Source organism: Corella eumyota, chromosome 2, assembly GCF_963082875.1.
Source record: "Corella eumyota chromosome 2, kaCorEumy4.1, whole genome shotgun sequence".
Taxonomy (NCBI): domain Eukaryota; kingdom Metazoa; phylum Chordata; class Ascidiacea; order Phlebobranchia; family Corellidae; genus Corella; species Corella eumyota.
Genome location: NC_137491.1, coordinates 12,800,879 through 12,824,466, shown reverse-complemented (window position 1 = coordinate 12,824,466; position 23,588 = coordinate 12,800,879). Strand labels below are relative to the sequence as shown.

Here is a 23,588-nt window from a genome sequence, read left to right as displayed (position 1 = left end):
GCTTTTTTTCGAGCTTTAACTGTTCAATATCTTGGAAATTCTATACTGAAATTAAAGTGCGCAATTTTCTCTATTTGTTTAGAAGTATTTTCGGATACTTCCTTTATATGTCCCAATTAGAAAAGAAATCTTGACTGATAATCGCGTTTTTCTTGAAAAATTCTGTCACTTAAACCAAATTGAAGTACATCATGTTAATATTAAGTTGACAATAAGTTCGCATAAGGTTATTTAAAGGATAAATGTAATACTGCAATGTTGTATAAGTTTGCTATAAAAGGGGATATGCATTAAGTCTTTACTATATAGAATAACATATAACACTCTTGCATTTTTAATAGTTTGTATTATATGTCTGAAACAAAAGATATATCCTTATTTCTAATCTTACTGTATATCGACGCACTGTCATTCAAGATGTTATTAAGTTGAAGCATATGGCACAGATAACATTTTGTGTTTACCACATTTCGTATTTTGTATAGAAAAGACGTCACCACCCATTTCTATGTTGGAACTTCATGCCAAATTAACAACACATTTTGCCTATTACATGGAATAAAATATTAATAGTAATTTGACAAGCCTAATGATACCCCAACACAAAAATTAAGACAATTGCCTTTGTCCTGAATTATATATGTGTTAAAACAATTCTGTACTTTGAATAGGCAAGTATAGAATTAATTATATGTTTCATTAAATACAATACGTAATAATAAAACACTTAACGTGAGTTTTTGGTATATGTAAATATACGATTTTATGAAAATTAACCGTTTGTTACCTTTTTCCATTTCTGTAAGTTTGCATTATTTAACTTAACTGCAAAATTTATTTTATTAAATTGATTCAACGTTTCTGCTCCATTAAATTAAATAATCTTAATTCTTGCGGATATCAGTTACTTTCTGAATCTTTTAATATTTGAAACATTTTTATTAAAAATCACATGTAGTGCAGAAAAAAAGCCATAAATAAAAAGCAAAGCAAACTATATCAATGTTTGCAGCACCAAGGTAGAAAAAAAAAATCATAAACATAAAACAACAACAATTTGCGTGAAAATAGCATGACAATAAGTTTTTTTAGCAATGATAATTTGCCTTTTTTAAAAAAAGAAAGAAGTCACGATGACAAGTGGCAGTGTATAATTAAGCGGCATGATTTACAAATTCGTTTTTTTATAATTTAAATAATTAAGTTTGACAATAAGGGTATGCTGTAAAGTCGTACACAAATAAACTCATGTACAACGAAAGGGATCGACTTAAATGTTTTAAATACGACACACATAGAAATAAAAAGGCACGTTCAATAAAGGGAACTTTGGAATAAAAAAAACAAAATGTAGTAATTAAATAAATATTGTTTTAGATGCATAAAACGGCATCGTTATAATTCATATTTGAGTTGGAAAACGACTTTCTTTAAGCCAAGGTCTCACAGTCTTTTATATATACCGACTTTAGTTCTCTTGGCAAGTTTTGAACCGGCAACTGACTACACTAAACTCTCGCATTCTTCAATGGACGGTTCCTCGTATTCGGTCTCCTCGGTCAACCAATAAGTGACCAGCGTTCCTTTTCCCTTCATTGGGACTTCACCTCGCAGCTGTAACTTAAAACTCTGAAAGCGATCGAGGAGTTGTTTAGTGGATTCGGAAACATGAATGGCAAGCGCTAGAAAAATTTAAAATAAAATATAATAATCGGCTTGCAACAGTTTTAGGTCTGTAAAAAACATCTGTGATTTTGTTGTTCCTTTTTTAACAATCCAACACTTTGGTACATGTGCTATTCTACGATTTTATTAACTTGGATATTTTAATTTTTGGTTTTACCTTGCTTTTAGTTTATTTTTATGCAAAAAATATAAATTATTTTTTTACTTACGGAGACCACTGGATTCCATTCGAGACGCAGTGTTAACCGTGTCTCCAAATAAACAATATCTTGGCATTTTCAAACCAACAACGCCAGCACAACACGGCCCTATAAGTAAAACATTAATTAATAAAAGGGGCTTACATGTAATCTATGTTTATCTTTTATTCCTGTATTTAAAAGTTATAGCATACCGGTATGAATGCCGATTCTCAATTTTAATTGGTCGCCAGGTCTATGACGTATTTTGAACGAGCTTACTCGTCTTAGTAGAGCCAACGCCGTCCTGGCAATTTCTGCCGCGTGTCGAATTCCATTTTTAACTGGCAACCCTGAAACCATCATGTAGGCGTCGCCTATTGTTTCGACCTTAATAAAATTTAAAGATTTTAAATCTGTAATTTTGATTTAAAAGCTTTAACAAAAAGGTTAAAAAAATATCCAAGTGTTTTGTCACTATTTATTCAAGTTATTATCTTTTGGTTAATATACCGTTACTAACTTTGTTCAACAAATAAAAGTCTACAAATCACGAAGTTTTCAGCATTGACGTCTATTCAGCGACGTCAAAACTCACCTTATAAACGTCAAAGTGATCGATAATCGCATCAAAACAAGTGTAGAGATCGTTAAGTAGATTGACGATTTGCATTGGATTTGATGCTGCGGAAAGAGAGGTGAAACCAACGATGTCGGTGAAACAGATCGTAACACTGTCGAACGATTCTGCGGGAACAGCGTCCCCGCGTTTAAGTCGGTCCACTACCGGCCTGCAAAAAATTATAATAGTTTACATCATGGCCAAAAAAAAAATTAAAAAAAATGAAGAGGTTCTTACAAAAGAAAAAAGGTCTTATGAAAGTTGTTTTTGCAAGTTTTGGTTGTTTTTAAAGTTAAAACCTCATAATAAGTCGTTCTGGTAAACTGGAATATTTAAAATATTACGACCCAACTTAAATATGGGCTTACAACTTGTGTGTGGTAATTTTCGTAGCTCATACGGTTGATGATTCGACAAATTCGTCGAATTTAACTTCTAATCCAGATCAACAGACAAACTACATCCTATTTCATTTTCAACAATCCTGTTTCTTGTTTTTTTTTTGAAAAAAACAAGAGCGTTGTGTAATCTCCTTATGTAAACTAACATCAAACAGTGTTATTTCCCATCTAATTCATGCTACGCGTTGAAATAAGAGTGACAGTAGAATTTAAATATAATCCGATTTAATCACACCTTTATTTAAACCTTAATAGGTAGGCCTGCAAAAGCAACGTGCGTCATTGAATTGAACATGCAAGACTACTTGTCCAATGTCGGATAAATAGAATTTCGTTCACAACAGTAGTCGAGGCGTAACCGCATTTTGAACACAACTTAATCGCAGTAATTATACCCATAAGACTAACATAAAGGGCGTGACAACATTAAATTAGGTTTTAAGAAAACCGCGTAATGTTATGTTACCTTACATATGCCACGTGTTTATTTTACATTGACACTGGTGTCATTTGATATACAAAAGTCGTCTGCAATTAATTTGTATTTTAATATATAATTACCCCTGTACTAACCAACAACACGTGTTTGGTGATACATATAATACCTTGTTACGTTAAAAATATGACCTATCTGGGCATGTGAGCGAGGAAATTAATGACCACGGTCAACTATACAAGGCAAGTACAAAAGGTTTTACATTTGCAAAAACACTTTGTATGTTTTTTTTTAAATGTGTGTGTTTAAAGCTATTTATTCAAAAGTAAGGGGTAAAATTATTAAAACTCACACAGGCAACATTTGGTAAAGAAGCTCGTCTGCTTTTCGTTTTTCTTCCATGTAAGCTGCAGTTCTTTCTTCAACTAAGGTCTCCAAGTTAATGGCATATTGTTCCATGCGATGCAACAAGTTTTCTACTAAATTTCCAGGATTGTCCCTAAAAATATGAATATCTACATCATATATCTGTAATCACTACTTTAAAACACAAACAATTTTTAAGGTTTACGAAACAAAAAAAATGATTTAATTTATATATAGGGTAAACATTAATTCTTGAACACATACTTGTTAAATTTTTCAATGATCTTTTTGGTTTCGTTAAAATTTGGTCTTTCGTTCGGATCCTCGTGCCAACAACGTTGCATAAGGTTACCAAGATCTTCACTAATCATCGAGTAATCTATTAAGGGGCGAAAGTAAGGCCGGAATCCGTTTCGTATCTTGGAAACGATTTCTAAGCAAGTATACCAAGTTAAACTCCGCTATAACGCTTTTTTAAATTACTATCTTTTTGCTATTTATTTTTTAAACGTTAGTCTACCACTGTATACAATAACATTAAAAGTCGGGTAAGTGTTTTAAGGCAGAAGAACGAAAAAAAAAATTTTTTAAATTTTGGTAATTAAAAAAAAAATGTCAATACCTTTACATGAGAGTTGTATTCCACCAACAAAAAATGTTCCTTTTCTTAAAGCAATTTCTTGCAAAATAATCCCAAAACTGTAAACGTCAGCTTTTTGTGTTCCAGCAAGAGGCGGTTCAGGACATCTTAAAAGTTCAGGAGCTGTCCATAACTTCTCTGAAAAAAAATTATTATTTTAAAATTTGTGTTTTAGGATGTAAAGACTAAAGTGCTAACAATACTTTAAGCATACTACTTTTTACTTCTTCCATAAGGCTATCACTTACTTTCACTATTTTTATCAATGTCATCAAAAGAGGTGTGACTTCTAAAAGAGGACAACCCGTAATCTGTAATCTTTAAAACAAATCTGGAGTCTACTACACAGTTGGTAGACTTTAACGAACCATGCGATTGAATGGCACTGCCGTGTAAAAAGCTCATACCTATTTAAAAAAATCATGTTTATAATTTGTGTGATTATAATAAATTTAAAATGGAGTTTATGTAATTTTTGTTAATAAAATGCTTGATCGGAATCAATAAATATGCCTATTCCATGGCAACAGAGTAAAAAAACATGGCCGTAATATCAAAAACTTTTAAAATATGTGCATCATTAAATACCTTTAACGAGATCGCTCATTAACGAAACCCTAAACATCCAATCCAACTGAATTTCATCGTTCAACAGAATATCCCGTAGACTCCCCTTTCTACCGTATTCAGTTAAAATACATATATGAGGCCATTCAACGCATGCTCCTTCAAATCTGGTTAGGTGCTCATGTGTTATGTCACGCATCTGTAAAATAAATTTGCTGTCAACATAAAGTAATGTCAAAAAGCCTTAAACGATAATTGCTGATACTAAATGATCTTCTAAAGTTGAAACATGGTAATACATTAGCTGAGTTTGCTTTTGTATAAACGTCTTAGGTTTAAGTTGTTGTTGCTTAAAGCCAGTGTGGACTATACCGTAGAGCTTGCTATTTAAGAATTTGTTCTGTGTAGTAAACTGCTTTCTAAAAGTAACTTTTATGAAGCTAAAAAATAATTGCTGTTTTTCCACAAAGTAAATAAGTGAAGACTTTAATATTCATTTTTTTGCAAAACTGCGTTGAATTAATAAGGTAAAATGTTTTTTACTTATTTTGTGCACGTGAAGTCCAAAGGTTGAACTTTTTTCGTTTATTTAGTTCTATTGTTAAATTTATTCAAGTTCACGTTAGCAATTGCTTTCGGCTAGTTTTTTAAACTTTCACACGAAATATACTGCTTTGAGGTTCTGTCTTTAATCACAAAATTTATTTGGAAATATATTTTAAATTTAATAAACATTATTTTTAATTGAATGATTGAATATCTTAAATAAAATGCAATAAATAGACTTACATGTTTTAGTTCCATAAGCAAGTTTCTAGTTAACTCGACCTTTCTTCGGTTCATTAATTTCACGACAACTGTTTTATCCTAAGATTTAATTCGTTAAAATTTAAACAAATATAAATTAATTTTAAAGTATAAACATACTACCAATACAAACATGTACTTGTTATGGCCGTAATTATTCAATAGAGCATTTATTTTAGTTGTAAGTTACATTAAGCATTGTATTTTATACCCTGTATGTTGCTATGGTCGTCAGTCCTCCCCAGACCTTGTCACTTATCAGAGAACCAGCGCTAGTTTTTCTCTGTAAAAAATGAAAGATGAATTTATTGGTTTTAACAAACTTAAATGTTGATCCTATGTTATGTTTAGCTGTCATGACGTAACAATGTTAGTCATGGTGTTGTTTGTGAAAGTAAGTTCAACTGAATCTTAGGATAGTGTTGGTTTGCTGTGGGCTTGAAACTTTGTTGTAGTCAGGATAGCGTGGTATTATTACCCTATTCTCAAATACGTTACATTTAAACATTTTGTTTTATTTGCTGTATTTACATTGTAGCCTAAATATAGACATTGCGCATAAAACGTGAAGACTTATTCAGCAGGTTTCCGAAAAAGTGTATATAAAACTATTTTAATTTTGCCAATATTTAAAAAACTTTTGTCTGTCATGACCTTCTGTCAAGGAATAGTCATGACTTCAAAAAACGTGTGTGAAATTGGTTTAAGTTGTCACGAATATTAGTTTTGTTATTTAAGGAAACCTAAACGAATAATATTGTCGTATTTATTTTAGGCAGTTTGTCAATGTTTTTGCAATAATAGAGATTGTTACAAAATAGTACAAAAATTTTTAGACACCATGGGTAAACATGTTTATCGTTTAATTAATGGTAGTCTATGATTAATTATTACACCACAAAACGCTGCAATTCGTAACCACACTTACCTCGTTTTCGCAAATTCTCTCTTTTCGTGAATTCGACGACCATTTTCTTTTTCTCTTGTGTGCACGTTTTGCGGCAATAGCTGGAGAAAGAGACGGCACATAATACGAAATTACTTCGCCAAGTGATGGCTCACTAACTGCTCTTATACCTCCCATAGCACCCATATCTCCGTTTAATTGGCCTCCTAATATGCCATTATTGGGCGATGTGGGCCAGATAATATCATTCCAGTATACTTGCCAAAGTTGGCTTTCAAGCTCCTTTTTTAATTTGTGTCGCCTGAAAACAAAGATAACATCGCTTTACATTGTTTTATGTGCACTTTTAGTACTGTAGGTTTATGGTAACCGCCATTAGTTTGATGATTGGCCCAGATTAGTTCTTTAGGCTAATATGGTTAAGAAGATAATATTTACTTGTAAGTGTTGAATGACAAAATTCCGACTACCATTGCTATGGAAACGACAGTTATGACAATTGCCTCGATAAGTGTTAATCCTAAATAAATTTTTTGTTTAACTTATTTTTATTTATATCCAATTTAAATACAATTGTTACAATAAAAACACAAAAATTTGACAACTCACGTTCTTTTTTGCATTTTTTGCCAGCAAAACCACATTTTGGCACATCAGGTGGCACCTTGCCATGTGGCCAGTATATCTTGGTGCCAGGAATTTTACTAAACGTTTTTGTATCTGAACTGTATTTACCAACTGCTTCAAACTCGCCTGTAACAAATTATGTCCCCTTCGTTATTTTAAAACTTAAGTACGTATTTTACAAGAACACGTCAAAGAACTAATGTTTTAATATCTTAAAAATAAAACCGATTATTTACCTGATTCGGGATTTAGTGCAGAAACAGCAAAGTCAAAAAGTCGGTCGCCCTCCTTGTTGATTACAATATTCCCAGTTACACCTGAACACAAACTACATTTAAATACCGATATTAATTTTCCTAATATTGATAAATGTACAATAATACTGCTACAATTTTTTATCTAAAATTCGTCTGGTAGGCAATAGTTCTCGTAAACTATCAAACATAATTTTGCTAAAAATTTTAATTTCTGTTTTTTGAATTATTTTAAGAAATCCATTCGTAGTGTAATGAAATGGTTTCTTCTAATAATGCGGCCATCAAATTCAGCCTAACTCAGTGACGGGTATCAAGCCGGATTAGTTGATGTTTCTGTGTAGCCTAACCCGTCTGTGCAATATAGGTCGAGGCTTACATCTCGAGATCGTGCAGAACACGCCTGTTTATGTTGAGCTTAGACTTTTGCGGGTGCAGTAATAATCTTACCGTCAAACTTCTTGTCAATGACGTAATTTTCAAGCAAATGGCGTCCGTTTCTCTTGATTTCAACAATAGATGACGCACCACACGGCGTTACCTCATCGGTTTTGTTGGTTGATGGCATACTACTGTTCAAAACGTGAGCTAACATCATTAAACTGTCGTGGAGGTAGGCGGGGTAGGGGTTTCGCTAAAATAAACGATAATTTTAAAATGTTTGCTTTGCTAAAATTAGAAATTTATTACAATTAAAGTGTACCCTAAAAAGCCGAAAATTTCGTTTTAAAAAGTTTATTTCCGTTTGGCGCCGCCACAATATTGTAATTTCACAAGATTAAAGCAGGGATAGCATCATGTAATTGTTTAAAAATAGCTACCGCAAGGTGGAAACAATGTTTATACAAAATAAAAATAGACCACTTTTTGTCTCGGCCATAGTATATCTCATGCTATTTTAAGGTTGTTGAAAAATCTTATAATACCTATTGTGTTTATTTAATTTCTTAAAATAATAATTTTTTTGGATATTAGTTTACCTCGAAATATTCTTTGCTGTTTTTGGCCCCGTATTTACGACGTTCTGCTTCAACCATGACCTCTGCGATTGTCTTTGATAATTCTTCATTGTCTTCGTTTTCCAACAATCCCCTAGAGCAAAGGGACTGTTAGAAAATAATCGCCATAACAATGACATCATTGCAAAATAAAAGTTAAATACCGTAAGCCTACTATTTGATGACTAAAAACTAAACAAGGATATTATAGGGGCATTGTAATTAAGTCTAAAAATAGTAAATAATATTGTTTATCCCCACGATTTTAAAGTGTTTACTTTCCAAGTCGTTCTTGAACTTGTTCTATGAAGTGTTGTCTTTGTGGGGTTTGTCCTTTGCCAAGAGTAACAATTAAAACACTTTCCATAATTTTTTTTAAACTTTGGTCCTAAAATTTAAATTACAATTTTTAAATAAAATAAAAATTGTTCTGGTTAATTGATTTCTACCATGGAGATTTTGTTAGAAAAAAACACAAATTTAAAATATTAAAAGTAATGATAATCTTATTGTTTTGAAGAACCTAAAAACATTTGCGTTTGTAACATTGTTTAGTATTCCAAGTGATTTCTTAAAACTTTTTAATTAAATTTTTCGACTTTAAAAGATTTTTGGAATTTTTGGAATAATTATAAATTAAGTGTTTTTAACGCAACTGGTTTTAAATAAATAAATTGACATTTTTTGTACAAAAATCTATGACAAATGTTCGTTTAAAATCCCCAAAATAATTTACTGACCTCGCATATTCTGCATTGTCACTGTAGGTTAACTTTAATCTTAGCCCAATATTTACAAAGGCGCGCTAAGAAGCTACTTTTTTATTTAATTGGCCCAAAAAAATGTTATAAAATTCGCGCAGAAAAATGTAAAAATAAACACAGCAGCCTAGTGAGATTCGTTTACATTTTATGTTATCGTACATTTAAGCATCAGCTAACTGTTCACCACTTTCGGTTTAAAGATAAGAATCTTTTTATGTGATGAACTCTTTAAAACATGCAAACCGACCACGGTATTCTTGTAAAAAGGAAAAATTGTAAAGTGTGTTAGTTCTACTTTAACCTAGCGATAAATGTCTTAAACTTTTAAGTAAAACACATAGAAATGTAACCCGGCAAAAGATGTGTTGTATATTGCTCATTATTATCGCGTATTAAGATTCAATCTGTAACCTCACACCTTATTATTTATACAGCAATAAAACCCCGCGCAATTTTAGTTAAGCTTTTAGAAAAACAACGTTACGAAGGCGGCGTGCCGAAAATGATCTTCGCAACAAAGTGTTCATCTTAGCAAGGCGTAAATTATTTCGGTTTTAAAACGACTCAATATTTCTCACAGCTGATTTATTTGTTTGTGTGATAATTATGACGGTGTTGTTGACGTAGACACTAGGCGAGATTGAACTAAAAAATGCGGATTAACTTAGAAAGCCTGCACGCGAGTCGGCTTTTATAAAAAACTGTCCTTCTCTTTTTATTATTCTTAAAGTTTAAAAAGTCGCGAAGGGTGCCCTACAGACGACCACAACACACATTTACATCACAAAAACGCGTAGTTACGTAAAATAAGAGTACCCTAAAATACCCAATTTTATCTCTTTACTTGGAAAGTAAAATTTTATATTTTGAGCTCTTTTAAATTAAAAAAGGCCCGTTTGCGCTTTCTGCTAACGAAAAGTGCCATCCTTATGTTTTTGTGGGTTGTTAAAATTGAGTTATAAAATATCCTACCTCTTCGTATGACCCGTTCAGTGAAATCCATTCCCACGGTTTTGTTCCCAACTTTCCTTCAAGGTCCAAAATAATGTAAACAAATTCTCCATTATCATGTCCGTGATCTTTCGATACCTTTAGGAATTCTCGCACAATCCAATCGTCTGCGCTGACCATCATAACTACAAGAATAAAGTTAGTTTTACCAAGAGCAAAATTGTATTTATTCGGTAAAATCAGTATGTATAATTTATTCATTTAATATTTCCCTTCCCATTCTATATAAGAATATCGACAGCGTTATGTAGTGGTAAGAACATTGGCTACACCACATGAGCTCGTGGGTTTAATCGCCACTGCTCTTTTGCTGTATCACCCTTGAGTAAGGCGCTATAAACGGTATGAACTTCTGCTGAGCCAGCACCTAATCAGCAGCATAATTATCAGGAAATTATAATCGACAATATCCCAAACTGCCACAGGCAACTCGAGATTGAGTCGGGGTAACTGATGTTACTTTATGTTTAGGTTGCGCATTCGACCTTCTCATATCGAGGATAGACTTTTAAAATGACCATGTTTTATATTTTATTTTAAAGCATGTTATTTTAAAATTTAATAAAATTATTTTTAATCTTTGCCTTTTAAACTGTATTTTAACTATAAAAAATTACAAGCAAAAACAAATATAAAATCTGTAAATTGTCGTTATTTATAAAATATAAGTCATAATATTATAAAATTACGATTTTCTTTATTAAAAACTGGGCAACACAGTTTTACATTGGCCTTCATACGAGCTGTAACTGCTTCTGGCGTAAAATAAGCAGTTAAATTCTTATAATAAATTCCAGGAATGGTACAGATTATAATCTCTTTAAAGATTTTGCTAACTAATAACAGTTTGGGTATAGATTATTTACCTGTAACAGGTTCTTGGAAAAGCTGTTTGATAGTCAATTAACCTCTAAAACAAAATGGCCGATCTTATGATGAAATTGTTTAACCATAAAATTCATTTGTCATTTTTTGTATTATAACTGTTTGTGATAAATGTTATTAGAAAAAGTTTTCGACTTGCTATTTTTTATTACTGTAAAAGGCAATCAGGGCATTTGTTATGTATACTAGTTAACCCACTGTTTCTCCTTAATATTTTGTTAAGCATGTTTTATCGGTTTTGTTACACAGTTGATAAAAACTTTAATTTAGTTTTTCATAAAAAAATTAAGTGTGACCAAAAAACAAGTTTATCAGTTTAAAAATCAATAAACTGTTCTCCAATGTTAATAGCATCAGTTTAAATGCTAACTAGATATAAACATTTATTTATATATATTTATAAAATCGTGGGCCAAATTAAGATCTTTGTATGAAAGCGTTAAAATATGATACGTAACGAACAGATTTAATGATAACCCTTTTGTGTGTTGTCGAAATATTGTCGATTCTGTAAAAATCCTAATATTTCTTAGAATTTTAAAAAAATCTGCGATAAGGGCCAAAATAAAATTCGTAGAATTTCAAAACAGCATTTTACAATTATTTATAAATCGATTAACAAATGCGGAAAATTAAATCAATATTATGCTGTCTATTTTCAAGTTTTTTGTCTATATTTGTGTTGTCTTTCAAAATATTTAATTTCAAAGTTTGTTTATGTAAGATTTGTACAATGGGGGTCTTTAGCTTTTTAGTTAAATAGCCATGAATTTACTTAAAGGTATTTGTACTTTTGTACTTAAAGAACGCGATCGAAGTTCGTATTTTGCGTAATCGCAGCCAAATTTTTGTAGTAAATTACGTGAGTTACAATTTGTCGGAGTTATTATTTGTTTGACATTAAAGGTTTTTTAGCGTGAGCGTAATTTCCACCAACCAGTGTAAAACAACGAGTATCTCTTCCTGTTTATCTTGCTTAATAAAAAGCTTTAATCAACTCGAGGAAGATTCAAATTTTGTTGAACTTTAATGGATTTCGACAAAGTGCGTTTAATCTCGCTCGATAAAGAGATGTCCGCATTCAAGGACATGATAAGACGAACACTTAAAGCAAGACTAAACGTCCCATCATCGCCTATTGCTCGCAATTCGGCCACAATCAAAACAAAACACTTTTAGCATGGTGTTTGTATAAGATTATCGCGCGGGGATGCGCATATGGCCCGGTGCCTAATCGATGGCATCTCTGGATAATGCGGAACACGCAATTGCTCCAGATAGCATGACCGCACCGATTTGAATGACGTCATTTTCATTGAGCATCATCGGTAACCGCCTATTTAAGATAGCATTTAACAACCCACTTACAATATTGATGCATTGGATATTGGACCGTGGTTAACGCAGCACATAACATACACAAAAAACGAAGAAAAAGAAACGTACAAAAAACCTTCTAACATTTCTATTTATGACCTTTTTAGTATTACTCACTAAGAAAATGGTTTGCAAATCGCAAGTCTACTGTTTAGATTAAAAAAGTAGTTGCATAAAAATGTGATTCTTTTCTCCCTAGCTAAAAGATCTAATCGCGACGTTTGGCTTGCAAATATTTTTATTGTTTGTGGTCTCATAATAAATGGCCGCTAAAGGTCAAAAATATTTCGCTAAGTAAATATTTACGCAGGATAAAAAGTTTTTTTTTCTTATAAATATACAGGTGTCACCACGAACGAATTTTAACTTTGTTTATAGAAACACCAAACTTGTAAAAAAACAACTAAAACGAGCGTGTTGCTATGGTATAAACAAAACAAATATTTTTATATAATGCAACGAGTTTGTATATAGCTACTGAAAAGAATAATTAATCAAAAAAAATTTATATATTTAAAAAAATAATTTTTAAACTCTATTTTCTACAATTCCAACTACAAAACAGTTTAAAAATCCATTTAAACTACAGTTATTTATAACACGAATTTTTAAGTTAAATATTTTTAAACAGCCTTAGCCTAGATTTTGATTTTACGTAAATGTGTTGACATATTAACGCAAAAATGGGTAAAATTTCGAATTTATTTATAATTGCCCCGGGCTTGCATTACCGTAAATCACGCCATCGTATTGTCAAGGTACGTTGTAAATACGTCAATATTTAACTACACTATGATTGGTTTAATATAAATTAATAAAATAGAAGACAAACTTTGTTACTATTGAAGTCTTGTCAGATGCTTTGTAAATTTGAAAAAATAAAATGGCGGCTGGCTTTTTAGTTTTTTTATACCTTCAATTTTCAACATGATGTAAAATTTAAATATAGCAGGGTTTTTCCTGCTTTTTTTAACCCTGTCATTTTAATTTCACACTCATTGCCTTGAAGTCAATGACACATAAAATCTCGGATATATTCATTTTTACATTTCACGCTTTCGAGCGAACAAATCGCGAATGGTCGAACTGAAAAATTGTCTTCCGACATTAATAGAGGTAATCAGTTATTGGCCGGAACTCAGACTAAGATATGACTTTCTATCTATGTAATTATGATGTCCGCAGATAAACCAAGATATGCAGTAAGCACTAACTTAACATAAGAGAGTGCTATGTTATCGTTTATTTTATCTTGTTTATGTTATGATATTCTAAACACAAAACTTGATTACCAAAGCTGCAAACTGGATACAATATGGTGTTTAAAATGTGATTAATATACTGATCAACACAATACATTCTTTTTAAAAACTAGAAAAACAAATCAGTGTTTTAAATTTAGGCTTATCTAAAGCGCATTCCTAATAAATTAGTCATGCTGGTTTAATGTGTTTACTTCAAAGCATTATAAAGGTTAGGTCGGGGCACAGAAATATCGTTAACTTTTCACCCAATTTGAAATAATAAATTTCAAAAACATAATTATTAAAATTTTTGTATCAAAAAATGTGGTCGGTTTATCTCTATTTAGATTTGTCTAGATATGAGGATCAAATTACTACCGCCGCGTCGAAAGCAACTCTTGACGCCAGGCTAGTTATTTCACCTAAATTAGTTACAAGTTTAAATTTAAAGACTGTCGCCGGTCATCGCAAATAAGGCCTTATTATGTTAGCTTGCTAGTTTAAGGCAGTAATCAAACAATCACAGCATTAACCGATGATGTCGTATTTACATAACCCTCAATTTGCATTCCCAGCAATTTTTATTGCTGGTTGTATGTTATGCTATTGAGAAGCGGACCTATTGACTACACTAGTAGTTAATGAAACAGTTACTTAACTGCTGTGTATAAAAAAAACCTTGAGCATGCTTTTGTGGTTGAACTTGACAAGGATAAGCGTAAACAAGCAATGGCTTAAGTTGTTAAACACCTGTTTTTTATCCTTAGATTAGTGGAAACGTTGTATAAATTATTTTTACAACAAGGTTTTTTATTATGAACTTTCATTTTTATCTTTGTGTAAATTATATGGAATTACGTGAAAGTTAAAATTACAACTTACTTATCCTGTTCTCCTGTGTCATTCTGGGTTGTTTAAAGTAAAATTTAGACTACGAAACGACTTGCTACGCCCATTGGAACATGAAGTAAAAAGTACAATAGACAAAACTTGTGTAATGCGATTTCTTTGTTCATGATATTGCTACCAACATAACTTAACGTGGGTATGTATATTGTAACTCGGGTGTAATAAAATATTGGAACTGTATTTATTGTTGCCAATGTAATTAATTTAATGCACCAAATTTTCGAAGAAATTAAGATTTGCTTGCACGGTAAGCAACTGTAAACAAGCGGACTGCTAGTGTACATGCCCACGGCAAAATTTTCCAGCTTTCGCAGAATGAGCAAACGCTACGCGCTAGGCTACAGGTTAGTATAACTGCGTCCGTGTACAGTTTAGAGCCTAACGAGACAACCTTATACGCGCCTCTGTAACTGTCATACAATGAATTTGATAAACTAAAGGGTTAATTCCGGATTGTGATAACAAACATGGTTGCTGGTATTTGAATAGAGAGTGAACATCGAAGCTGTAATCCCATATTTTTGTACTTGCACGAGCTATGTCTTGTTGACACTACTTTTACGTATCACATCATGTCAGGTCCCAATAATTATGACGTCACTAACGTTGCATAACAACTGGCTACGCAAATATTTATATGCAAGTATTTGGAGAAAACACCTGACTAACTGTCACTTTAGTGTTTTATTTATCCTTTTGAATGACGTCTCAAACATTGGTTTTGGCATGAAAGGGCACATGTTGGGCAATTTAACCACTTGATAAAATTGCTATTCTGTTGCATGCAGCCTTGAACGTGTTAATTAAATAAGGTGTTAAATTACCTCGGCCTCGTGTGCTTAGCTTCGTTATAACCGTGTCGTAGTCATATGTTGTGTTTTTATGGGGAAATTCGGAAAGTCGAACTTGTGTCATTTTGAAGTCCGACCTATTTCTGAGTACACCTTCGTAAATTCCCTCAGCCATAAAATAATGATACCTGGAAACGTTAAAACAATTTAGCCAGTTTTATATTAGAAAAAACATTCTTTTCTCGTGAATGTGACGTTATACCTTATAAGTCAATGATTAAGATCTAGCTCAATTTGTTTTAGGTCCAATTTGGTGCGGGTTGCGAACCGAGGCAATTTATTATAACCTATTTTCCTAAACCGCGATCGACCCAATTATATAAACCTTAAGCGCTTTTATGTGTTTTTCTGGTTGCACCTTAAACTTGAGATACAGGCACGACTTGGTATGACGAATTTACGTTATATTTTTTTTAATGAAAACACAACATTCGTATGCGTTTTTGGTTTATTTATTTCTATATTAGGCTAGGTACATCTTCATTTTTGGAAAAAATTCGAACAATCTTAGCGTGAGAATTTCACATCAATCTGTGACAACCACGTTCGATGTTAACATTTTAAGTGAGAAATTATAATATTTTAGGAGAAGAAAATGTAGATTTAAAAAATAAGGTTATGCATTTTAAATATTTATATAAAATTTTGTAAAAGGTACCATATTTTTGTGTGATGAAGTGATATATTATGTTAATAAATGTACAACTTTGCTGTAATTTTTGACATTACCAGATTGTAAATATAAATAAAACATAATTATAATATATTTTATTAATTTACCTTTCCATAAAGTTATCCTCAAACACTTCAACGGCAAGGGTGCTCCAATTAAAATGTTCCAATATTGCTGCCATACAATACCCAACCTGCTCCGCAACCGGGCCGGTTCGCACCATTGTATCTTTATCCGTATTATCCGCATCTGCTTGCTGTTAAAAAATGTAGTTGTTGTTAATACCAAAAGTTTTATTAATAAACTATTTTTATTATGCTAAATTAAGTCATTATTAGTTAAGGTATTTATATGGAGGTTTTGTAATATTTTAAGCAAGCCAAAGGTTTTTTATTTCAATAGTTTCAATCTTGCTATGGCAGAAAAAGAACATAATGTTTTGGGTTTTAAAGTTCGATAAATAATCTTTTGTTTTAATTGACTGAATACTTTACGTGCCTAATTTAATGACAAACCCACATACATATATTTGTGCCAACACGTAATTTTTAACTATTTTCGTTCTAACGTCATAGAAAATATGGAGCCAACTGTATTTATTTCACCATAAATGAACAATTTGAGACTGAAAATAACCTGCTGGGCGACGTGGAGTCTTGCTTACTGTCGTTGGTTAAAAATTAAAGAAATGTCAATATTAAAAATAAAAAAATGGAATATTTATATTTTGATTGTACGTGTACTGGGAAGGGCAGAGACTATTAAGTTATCCAAAAATATTAAAATTTGGTTAAAGTTGTTTATTAAAGTAATCGAAAATCCATTAGAATTTCAAATCGCGTGGTATGATAATAAAATATTATTATATAAGAACGACTCTGTATGTGTTATTTTAATTTTTCCACTAAAATAAATGTTTGACATAAAAAACAACAAAAGTTAAACAAAATATTTTTGTTTTTCTTTATTTCTAATGTTTGTGAACATATTTTGACGACATTATTTTCGAGTAATTGATTTATTTAAGATCTCTATCAACCAATCAAAGCACAGTTTTATAGAATTACTGCCAAACTTAAAAACTAACCTACTTTCATGACAAGCCTGCGGATTTTTAAACTAATATTGACAAAACATTTTTGTTGTTTTAATTTGTCATATATCTACGAATCATGCATTCAATTATTACAGCCTAAATTAAAATTGAGCATCCGCGCTTTTGTCCGCGTTAATCCATTGCGAAATAAGACATTATTTATCGCATACGGAGTTTTCGGTTGTAGCGAAAAATAAATAATAAACACTGAGAAGCCGTACCATGATACGTTGGCACAACAATCTCGTTTAAACAAAGCCATTTTCTTCCTTCGCACAACCTTTTGCCCGAAGAGCGGGCGAGGTTATACAGCCGCAAAAAAGATTTTGAAACTTTTGATGCTAATCACCCGACCTCAAAGCGTTTTGATTATTTTTTGTGAAATAATTTTGATGTTGAAATGTATGTCATTGATTCGATTGATTAGCATTTCGGCAAACTTTCGCGGATTGATGAATTTTTAATTAAATGAATATATGTAAATAAGTCGAAAATTTAGCATTTTTTAACCGTCATAGTCCTACTACATTTTTTACAACCAATTTTAAAACCAAATTCGTTATTTTACAGTAACAGACTTGTAAATCAGGACTTTAAATGCTGTGTGTAATTAAATATAATATTTAATTTTTTAAAAACATTGCTTTGATTATTTCGTTTAAAATGTAGTTAGCATTTGCTTTTTTTAAAGCATATTGTTTATAATGTAAAGTGTTAATGTGCACAACCTTTAAGTTTAATATCCGCTTAAAAATTTTCTGTCCAAACCTGTTTTCGGAAATGCTGATTTAAGTACCAGCTATGTTCGCCCGTACCGCATTAACCCTACAATGATAATAACCGCTTGATGCTAACCCAATAACACATTTGCAAGGTCAAACTATCGCTATAAATCTGATAATTTATGCCTTTTATTCAGGACAACTTGTTTTAGTGTTGCGACACCGCAAACTAACTGTCATTTAACACATTTCCCGCCCTAAGGCCGAAGTAACAACCTAGCCTAAATAATGATTTGCAAGACTGTACATACAGTGATTTATTTTATGCGTTTTGGCGGGTCATGCTCGATTACAATATATAGTTTAACTGTGGCAAATGACGCAATTAATTTCAACGCAGGTGTTCTTGGAATAAAAAAATGCAGGTGCATGTAACCTGGCTAGGCATCAACATTAACTAAAATCCGATTTATTTTACATAAAGCCACAATAAAAGGTAATCAAGTCGGTGATTTATTAAGTCAAATTTACTTCTTTTCTTCTATGTAAACGCACACAAAAATAACCAATCGTGATATTTCTCCGTTGCTATTATAAGGCGAAAATGACTTCACTTGTTGTTCGGAAAATATTATCTATTTTCACTCGACGATAAACGGACGAAGTTTTTTAATTCATTCGAAAAATTCGAACAATTCCGACTCAACAATTACTCAAAGCCACTCACTAATTAAATTACACGATTTGAAGTGAAAACGGATCAATACGATAAAAACTAGACCATGCCAATGAAATTTAACCCGATTTAGGTAAACGCCCAATATAGCGCGAGCTTACAGCATTAAAACAGTTTCTTTGCGCGCATTTTATAGTATATTATTCTAAGAAGAGGATTAAGATACTATCAGGCTACAATCTATATGCTGATGAGTATTAATGAAGTATAGGAATGCAGATTCACAAGACTTTAAGGTAACTCATTTGATAGACGTTTTTTGCGAACCATTATTTGCGTAAAGACGCTTTACCTTACGCACGTATTATGACGTAATAAATGGGGATTTTTAAAAGAATATTAAGATTTTGCTGGTTTGTATTTTAACAAATAAATAGTTCACGATCCCAACAAATTCATGTGCACTAACTTTTTTTTCAAAAACTACGCGAAAAAAATACAACTCACGCGAAGTCCGATGGAAATGGCTCCGGGAGTCAAATTTAAAACATCCCAATGCGCAGCAAAAGAAGAAACTCTTGACATGGAATAAGCATCCATGGGACCGATCATTGCAGTTAAGTGATCACTCATCATTGAATCCACTGATGCAATTTGAACCGATCTATAATTAGGAAAAAAATTTAAAAAAATTTAACATCGAATTTATATTATTTATTGTTACGAAAAAACAATTTCAAGAAAAAATATTTTGTTTTCTTGATTTTTTACTCTTTTTTTAGATAGATTTGCTTTAATTTTCATTCAAAATAATTAAATAATTTAAAAAAATAAATAAGTGACTTCAAATATAGTTTTTAATATAGCTATTTAAAACTACGAAGAATTACATCAGAAAAACTACTTTTTATTATAAAAAAAAGATTTTATAAAACGTCGATGGTTTTATTCTTGAAAATCTTTCGTACGATTTGGGTTATTTTTGGCAAACTTTTATCAAAAAAATTATATTTTAATTTAAAATTGCGTAGTAGTGATTTATCTAAGCCAATACGTGGTTTAAGTTGTAAAGGTCACAAACCCATAAAAATATTTTTTGACGTAAGTCTTTAAAAGTATATTCATGGCCGATAAAGTACCTATAAAAAAACAATAAAAAGTATTTAAGTTTAAATTTACTGCTAACATGTCACGTAGGTTTAGGCTGCGTTCATCACGGACTCAAGTTTATTAACAGGGATTAAGTTTGATGGTAACCAAGAAATTTTTAAACGCGTAAACACAGAAAGTACCGCGCCTAAAGTTCATGTCCCTTTCTAAAATGTTATCCATAAATTAAATTTTGCGAAAATTAAACAATTTCTTAAGCAAATACATATTCGAATTAAATTTTTAAAAAATCAGGCATTCACGTGTTAACATAATAAATTTGTTATTTTACCTTGGTAAAGCTCTTCCTATTGAATTTCCAGAGTCATAATATCTTAATTTGACGTCATAATCAGCAAGCAAGGTAGGGTCGTCTTGAATTGTTTGAAGGGCAACGTCAAGAGCCGGTTTTGCGAACACGTATGACCAGGGTGACAAAAAATATTCCCCTAAAAGACATTCTACGTCGGGGTCGCCTGTGGTGTCGTCGATGCAATAATTAACGTATTCACCATAATCGGCCCCAGGATGGTCCATGATATCATCAGTTAATGTTGCCTTAGTAACTTCATTATCGAAACCAGTCGAATAGTCATTAGGATTCTCATATTTATTATTTGGAACAACTACATTACCATGTAAATTTTTCTTTTCTTGCTCGGGCAACGGCAATGCGTCTAAGTACAGCCTGGTGAAGGCCGTAATACCCGGAACCATAACGGTAATATTAATTTGCTGTTTTCCATCAATTTTCAATACGATCTCTGTTAAAACTAGGACTACTATGTAAAACATTCGATCCATTTTTGACACTCTGGTTTGCGTTACTTTTACCCGATAAAATCAGTTGGTTATGACTGTCAATTTTGTGCTCTCCTTTTTTAACGAAAACCTCGAGTTTTTAATAAATTTTGGCGGGCATTATTGCAGTTCGAACCTGAAAACGTGGTTAAGATTTTTTTATAATGAATGAAAAATCGAGTGACAGTTGGTTGATATTCAAGTCCATGCGAAAAAGGCAACCTGTGGTTTACGTAACTGAATTCTCTTCTGTATCGCATCGGACATCTATTCTCTTACCTTTCTAATCTCATTATGTTGTGCGGCCTGCATAACTACCAACTGCATACAGTTTGTGGCTTGTGTCCACATGAAAACAATCTTCCGAAATCGTTTTGTCCTTTGAATGCCAGTGTTGGTTTTAATAGGAGGAGCCTATAATTGATGACTTGTCAATCAAAGCCTTAGAATGCTCAGCCAAACGGATGAATTGGCCGGATTTATAAACTTCGGATTAAGCAAAATGTGCGTGTTTTTATCACGAAATAAAATGTAATAGTCATTAAAATAAGATATCCTTTGTTAAATGTGTAAAACTGAAAACTTCTGGTTTTATTTATGGATTAGAGCTATCTTAAAACAGAAAATTACAATGAAAGTTTAATGTACTTTGTACTATTGAGCTATTTATAACGATAACAATCGACCTGATAAAATCAAAAATAACAAAATTAGCTTTTACTTCAAATACACGTTTGTTACAAGTAGGATAATCGACTGTTTTATATGATTTCTATTAAAAAAAAACAATTATCTGATTTACTTACTCAAAATCCATTTGAAACTTCGCCAACATTATTTGTTCACATTCGGTTAAAAATCAAAATGTCTACCTTTTTTAAATCAAGTACCTATTTTACACTTGCCTTAAATTTTAAAATAATTACTTTAACTAAATATATTACTAGTTATCATATTTATTTTTTATTCTGTTTACTTTATTTCTTTACAACGAACACAACAGAAAACAATTTAAACCTTTTCTTTATAAGTTGTGTGCTTTATAGATATACAGTCAACGAGAGTATAGTAAGAAAGTGAACTAACTGAAGGAAGTGTAATAATTAAAACCCGAGGGCAATTTTGATAAAACATTTCGATCGAATGATAACATTTTTTATCAAGGCTTATCCTACGTAATCGAGTAGTTTACCACCAGTATATAACAGGTTATTGGTGTTAATTTTGCATTAAAACTTAAAAAACATGATTCATTCATACCCGGCGAAAAGTACATTTTGAACAAAACAACACATTTTTGCGAAATTGTATCTGTGCTGACCTCTAGTGTCTTATATTATTTAGATTGCGATACAAAGATTATAGGTATTACCCATTACACTTTAAAATATACGTTTTTAAGGCTAACCACAAGCCTATAAATACCAGCAAGATTGTTATAAATTAAGATTTATATATATAAGTTTTTAATATGCTGTGATTTTAGTATTACCGCGTTTATAACGTCTGAAATAAAATATGCCGAAAATAGCACATTGTGCGATTGCAAAAAGCAACAAAAAATTATAACTCCACGACATTATTTGTGCTCCAACAGCAACCTTCAATTCTGTTCAATATATTTAAAATAATATTTAAAATATTTAGTTTTGCCTTTTTACAAATAAATTAAGCTTTATATATAATGCTAATAAGTTATTATATTTTGTAAAGAGAATAAATGTTTTTGGCTAAAAATGATTTTTTGACAGTTAATTTTGATAAAGCTAAAATATGTCAAGCAATTTAAAAAATTAAATTAGAACAAAACATAATTTTTAGGAATTAAAATATATCTTTTTACCAATGCAAGTCTTTTCATCTTTAGCCAGAGTTTTACCGGCAGAGCAAAAGCATTGAACAACTTCATTCACCATTTCACATATTTCGTTACAGCCTCCGTTATTCTTAAATTTTATAAGATTTATTATTTTTTTGCAATACAAGTTGTGCAAGGTTTTAAAATTACTTGGTAAATATTTCTCAAACCTAAACACTTTTTTTATTTAAATATATTAACCTGGCCGCAGCTTGAGTAAATGCCATCATAAACATTCAGAGGTCCGATAGTGACGACATTTGAACCTTTATTCATAATCGTTCGTCTTTTTCTAGAATTTAAGCAGTTCTAAATTTGCAATTATTTAATAGAATTATGGAATTAGTATAAGCTAAAGATTTAAAAAAAGTTTTAGCCATCTTTTTCTTTTAAGTCTCATGCCGTCATTTAAATTTAAAACTAAAATTTAAATCTAATTTTAGTTTAAAAAATAAAAAATTGTGATGAGCAATTAAAATTTTAACTTGCATTTTGTTCACAATTCAGTTCTGCTGTTGCGTCGCATATTGTTACAAGACAATGTACATAAATCATTTGATGAACATTAGCAATCTCCCAAGTAAACGACTGAAATTTGAAACATACTTCTGTTGCATAGTTTGTTATTATTTCAATTGCGTCAACAGGATCAAATGAATTATTGGCTGGACAACTTAAAAAAATAACAAATTACCGACAAATGTAATTTAATTCATAAATTGACTAGTGAAAATTAACAACATTCTTTTTTTCGCATCAGCAGTCTTATCTTGCATTCGAAATTTATGTTTAAAAATTGATTGCTTTAAAGAAAAAATGTTAATACTCTGCTTTTTGTTTACATACAAGTTGTGTCATTTTTTTGTTAGGGATAACGTTTTATCTAATTCATTAATCTAAATTACCCATTTTCAATAATTTGATAAATTGGTCCGGTTCCATTTTCATATAAGGTAGCCCAGCATTGCGTAGCCTAAATAATAAAACATAATTATCTTATGGTCAAGACTTTTTAAATGGTCAATCTTACCTAGTTTTACCTACCTGTATAAATAGCGTGGAAGTTTGGATGGGAAACGTAA

At 31.4% G+C, this 23,588-nt stretch overlaps 1 protein-coding gene across 1 annotated transcript; it reads right to left on the bottom strand.

Annotated features, from left to right (window-relative positions):
- Positions 1-939: 939 nt before the first annotated feature.
- On the bottom strand, positions 940-21,549 carry LOC145743442 (atrial natriuretic peptide receptor 1-like). The gene is made up of 23 exons (XM_082561400.1): positions 20,140-21,549; positions 19,206-19,362; positions 16,312-16,460; positions 15,505-15,659; positions 10,227-10,390; positions 8,769-8,878; positions 8,473-8,584; positions 7,943-8,126; positions 7,475-7,555; positions 7,221-7,364; positions 7,050-7,131; positions 6,633-6,912; positions 5,916-5,987; positions 5,687-5,764; positions 4,919-5,096; positions 4,579-4,737; positions 4,313-4,468; positions 3,955-4,123; positions 3,677-3,823; positions 2,464-2,656; positions 2,081-2,255; positions 1,896-1,994; positions 940-1,682 (listed from the first exon to the last, which is right to left on the bottom strand). Exons 1-23 carry the CDS (start codon positions 20,649-20,651, stop codon positions 1,504-1,506), a joined length of 3,735 nt encoding a protein of 1,244 aa, XP_082417526.1. The 5' UTR covers positions 20,652-21,549; the 3' UTR covers positions 940-1,503.
- Between the last annotated feature and the right edge of the window lie 2,039 nt (positions 21,550-23,588).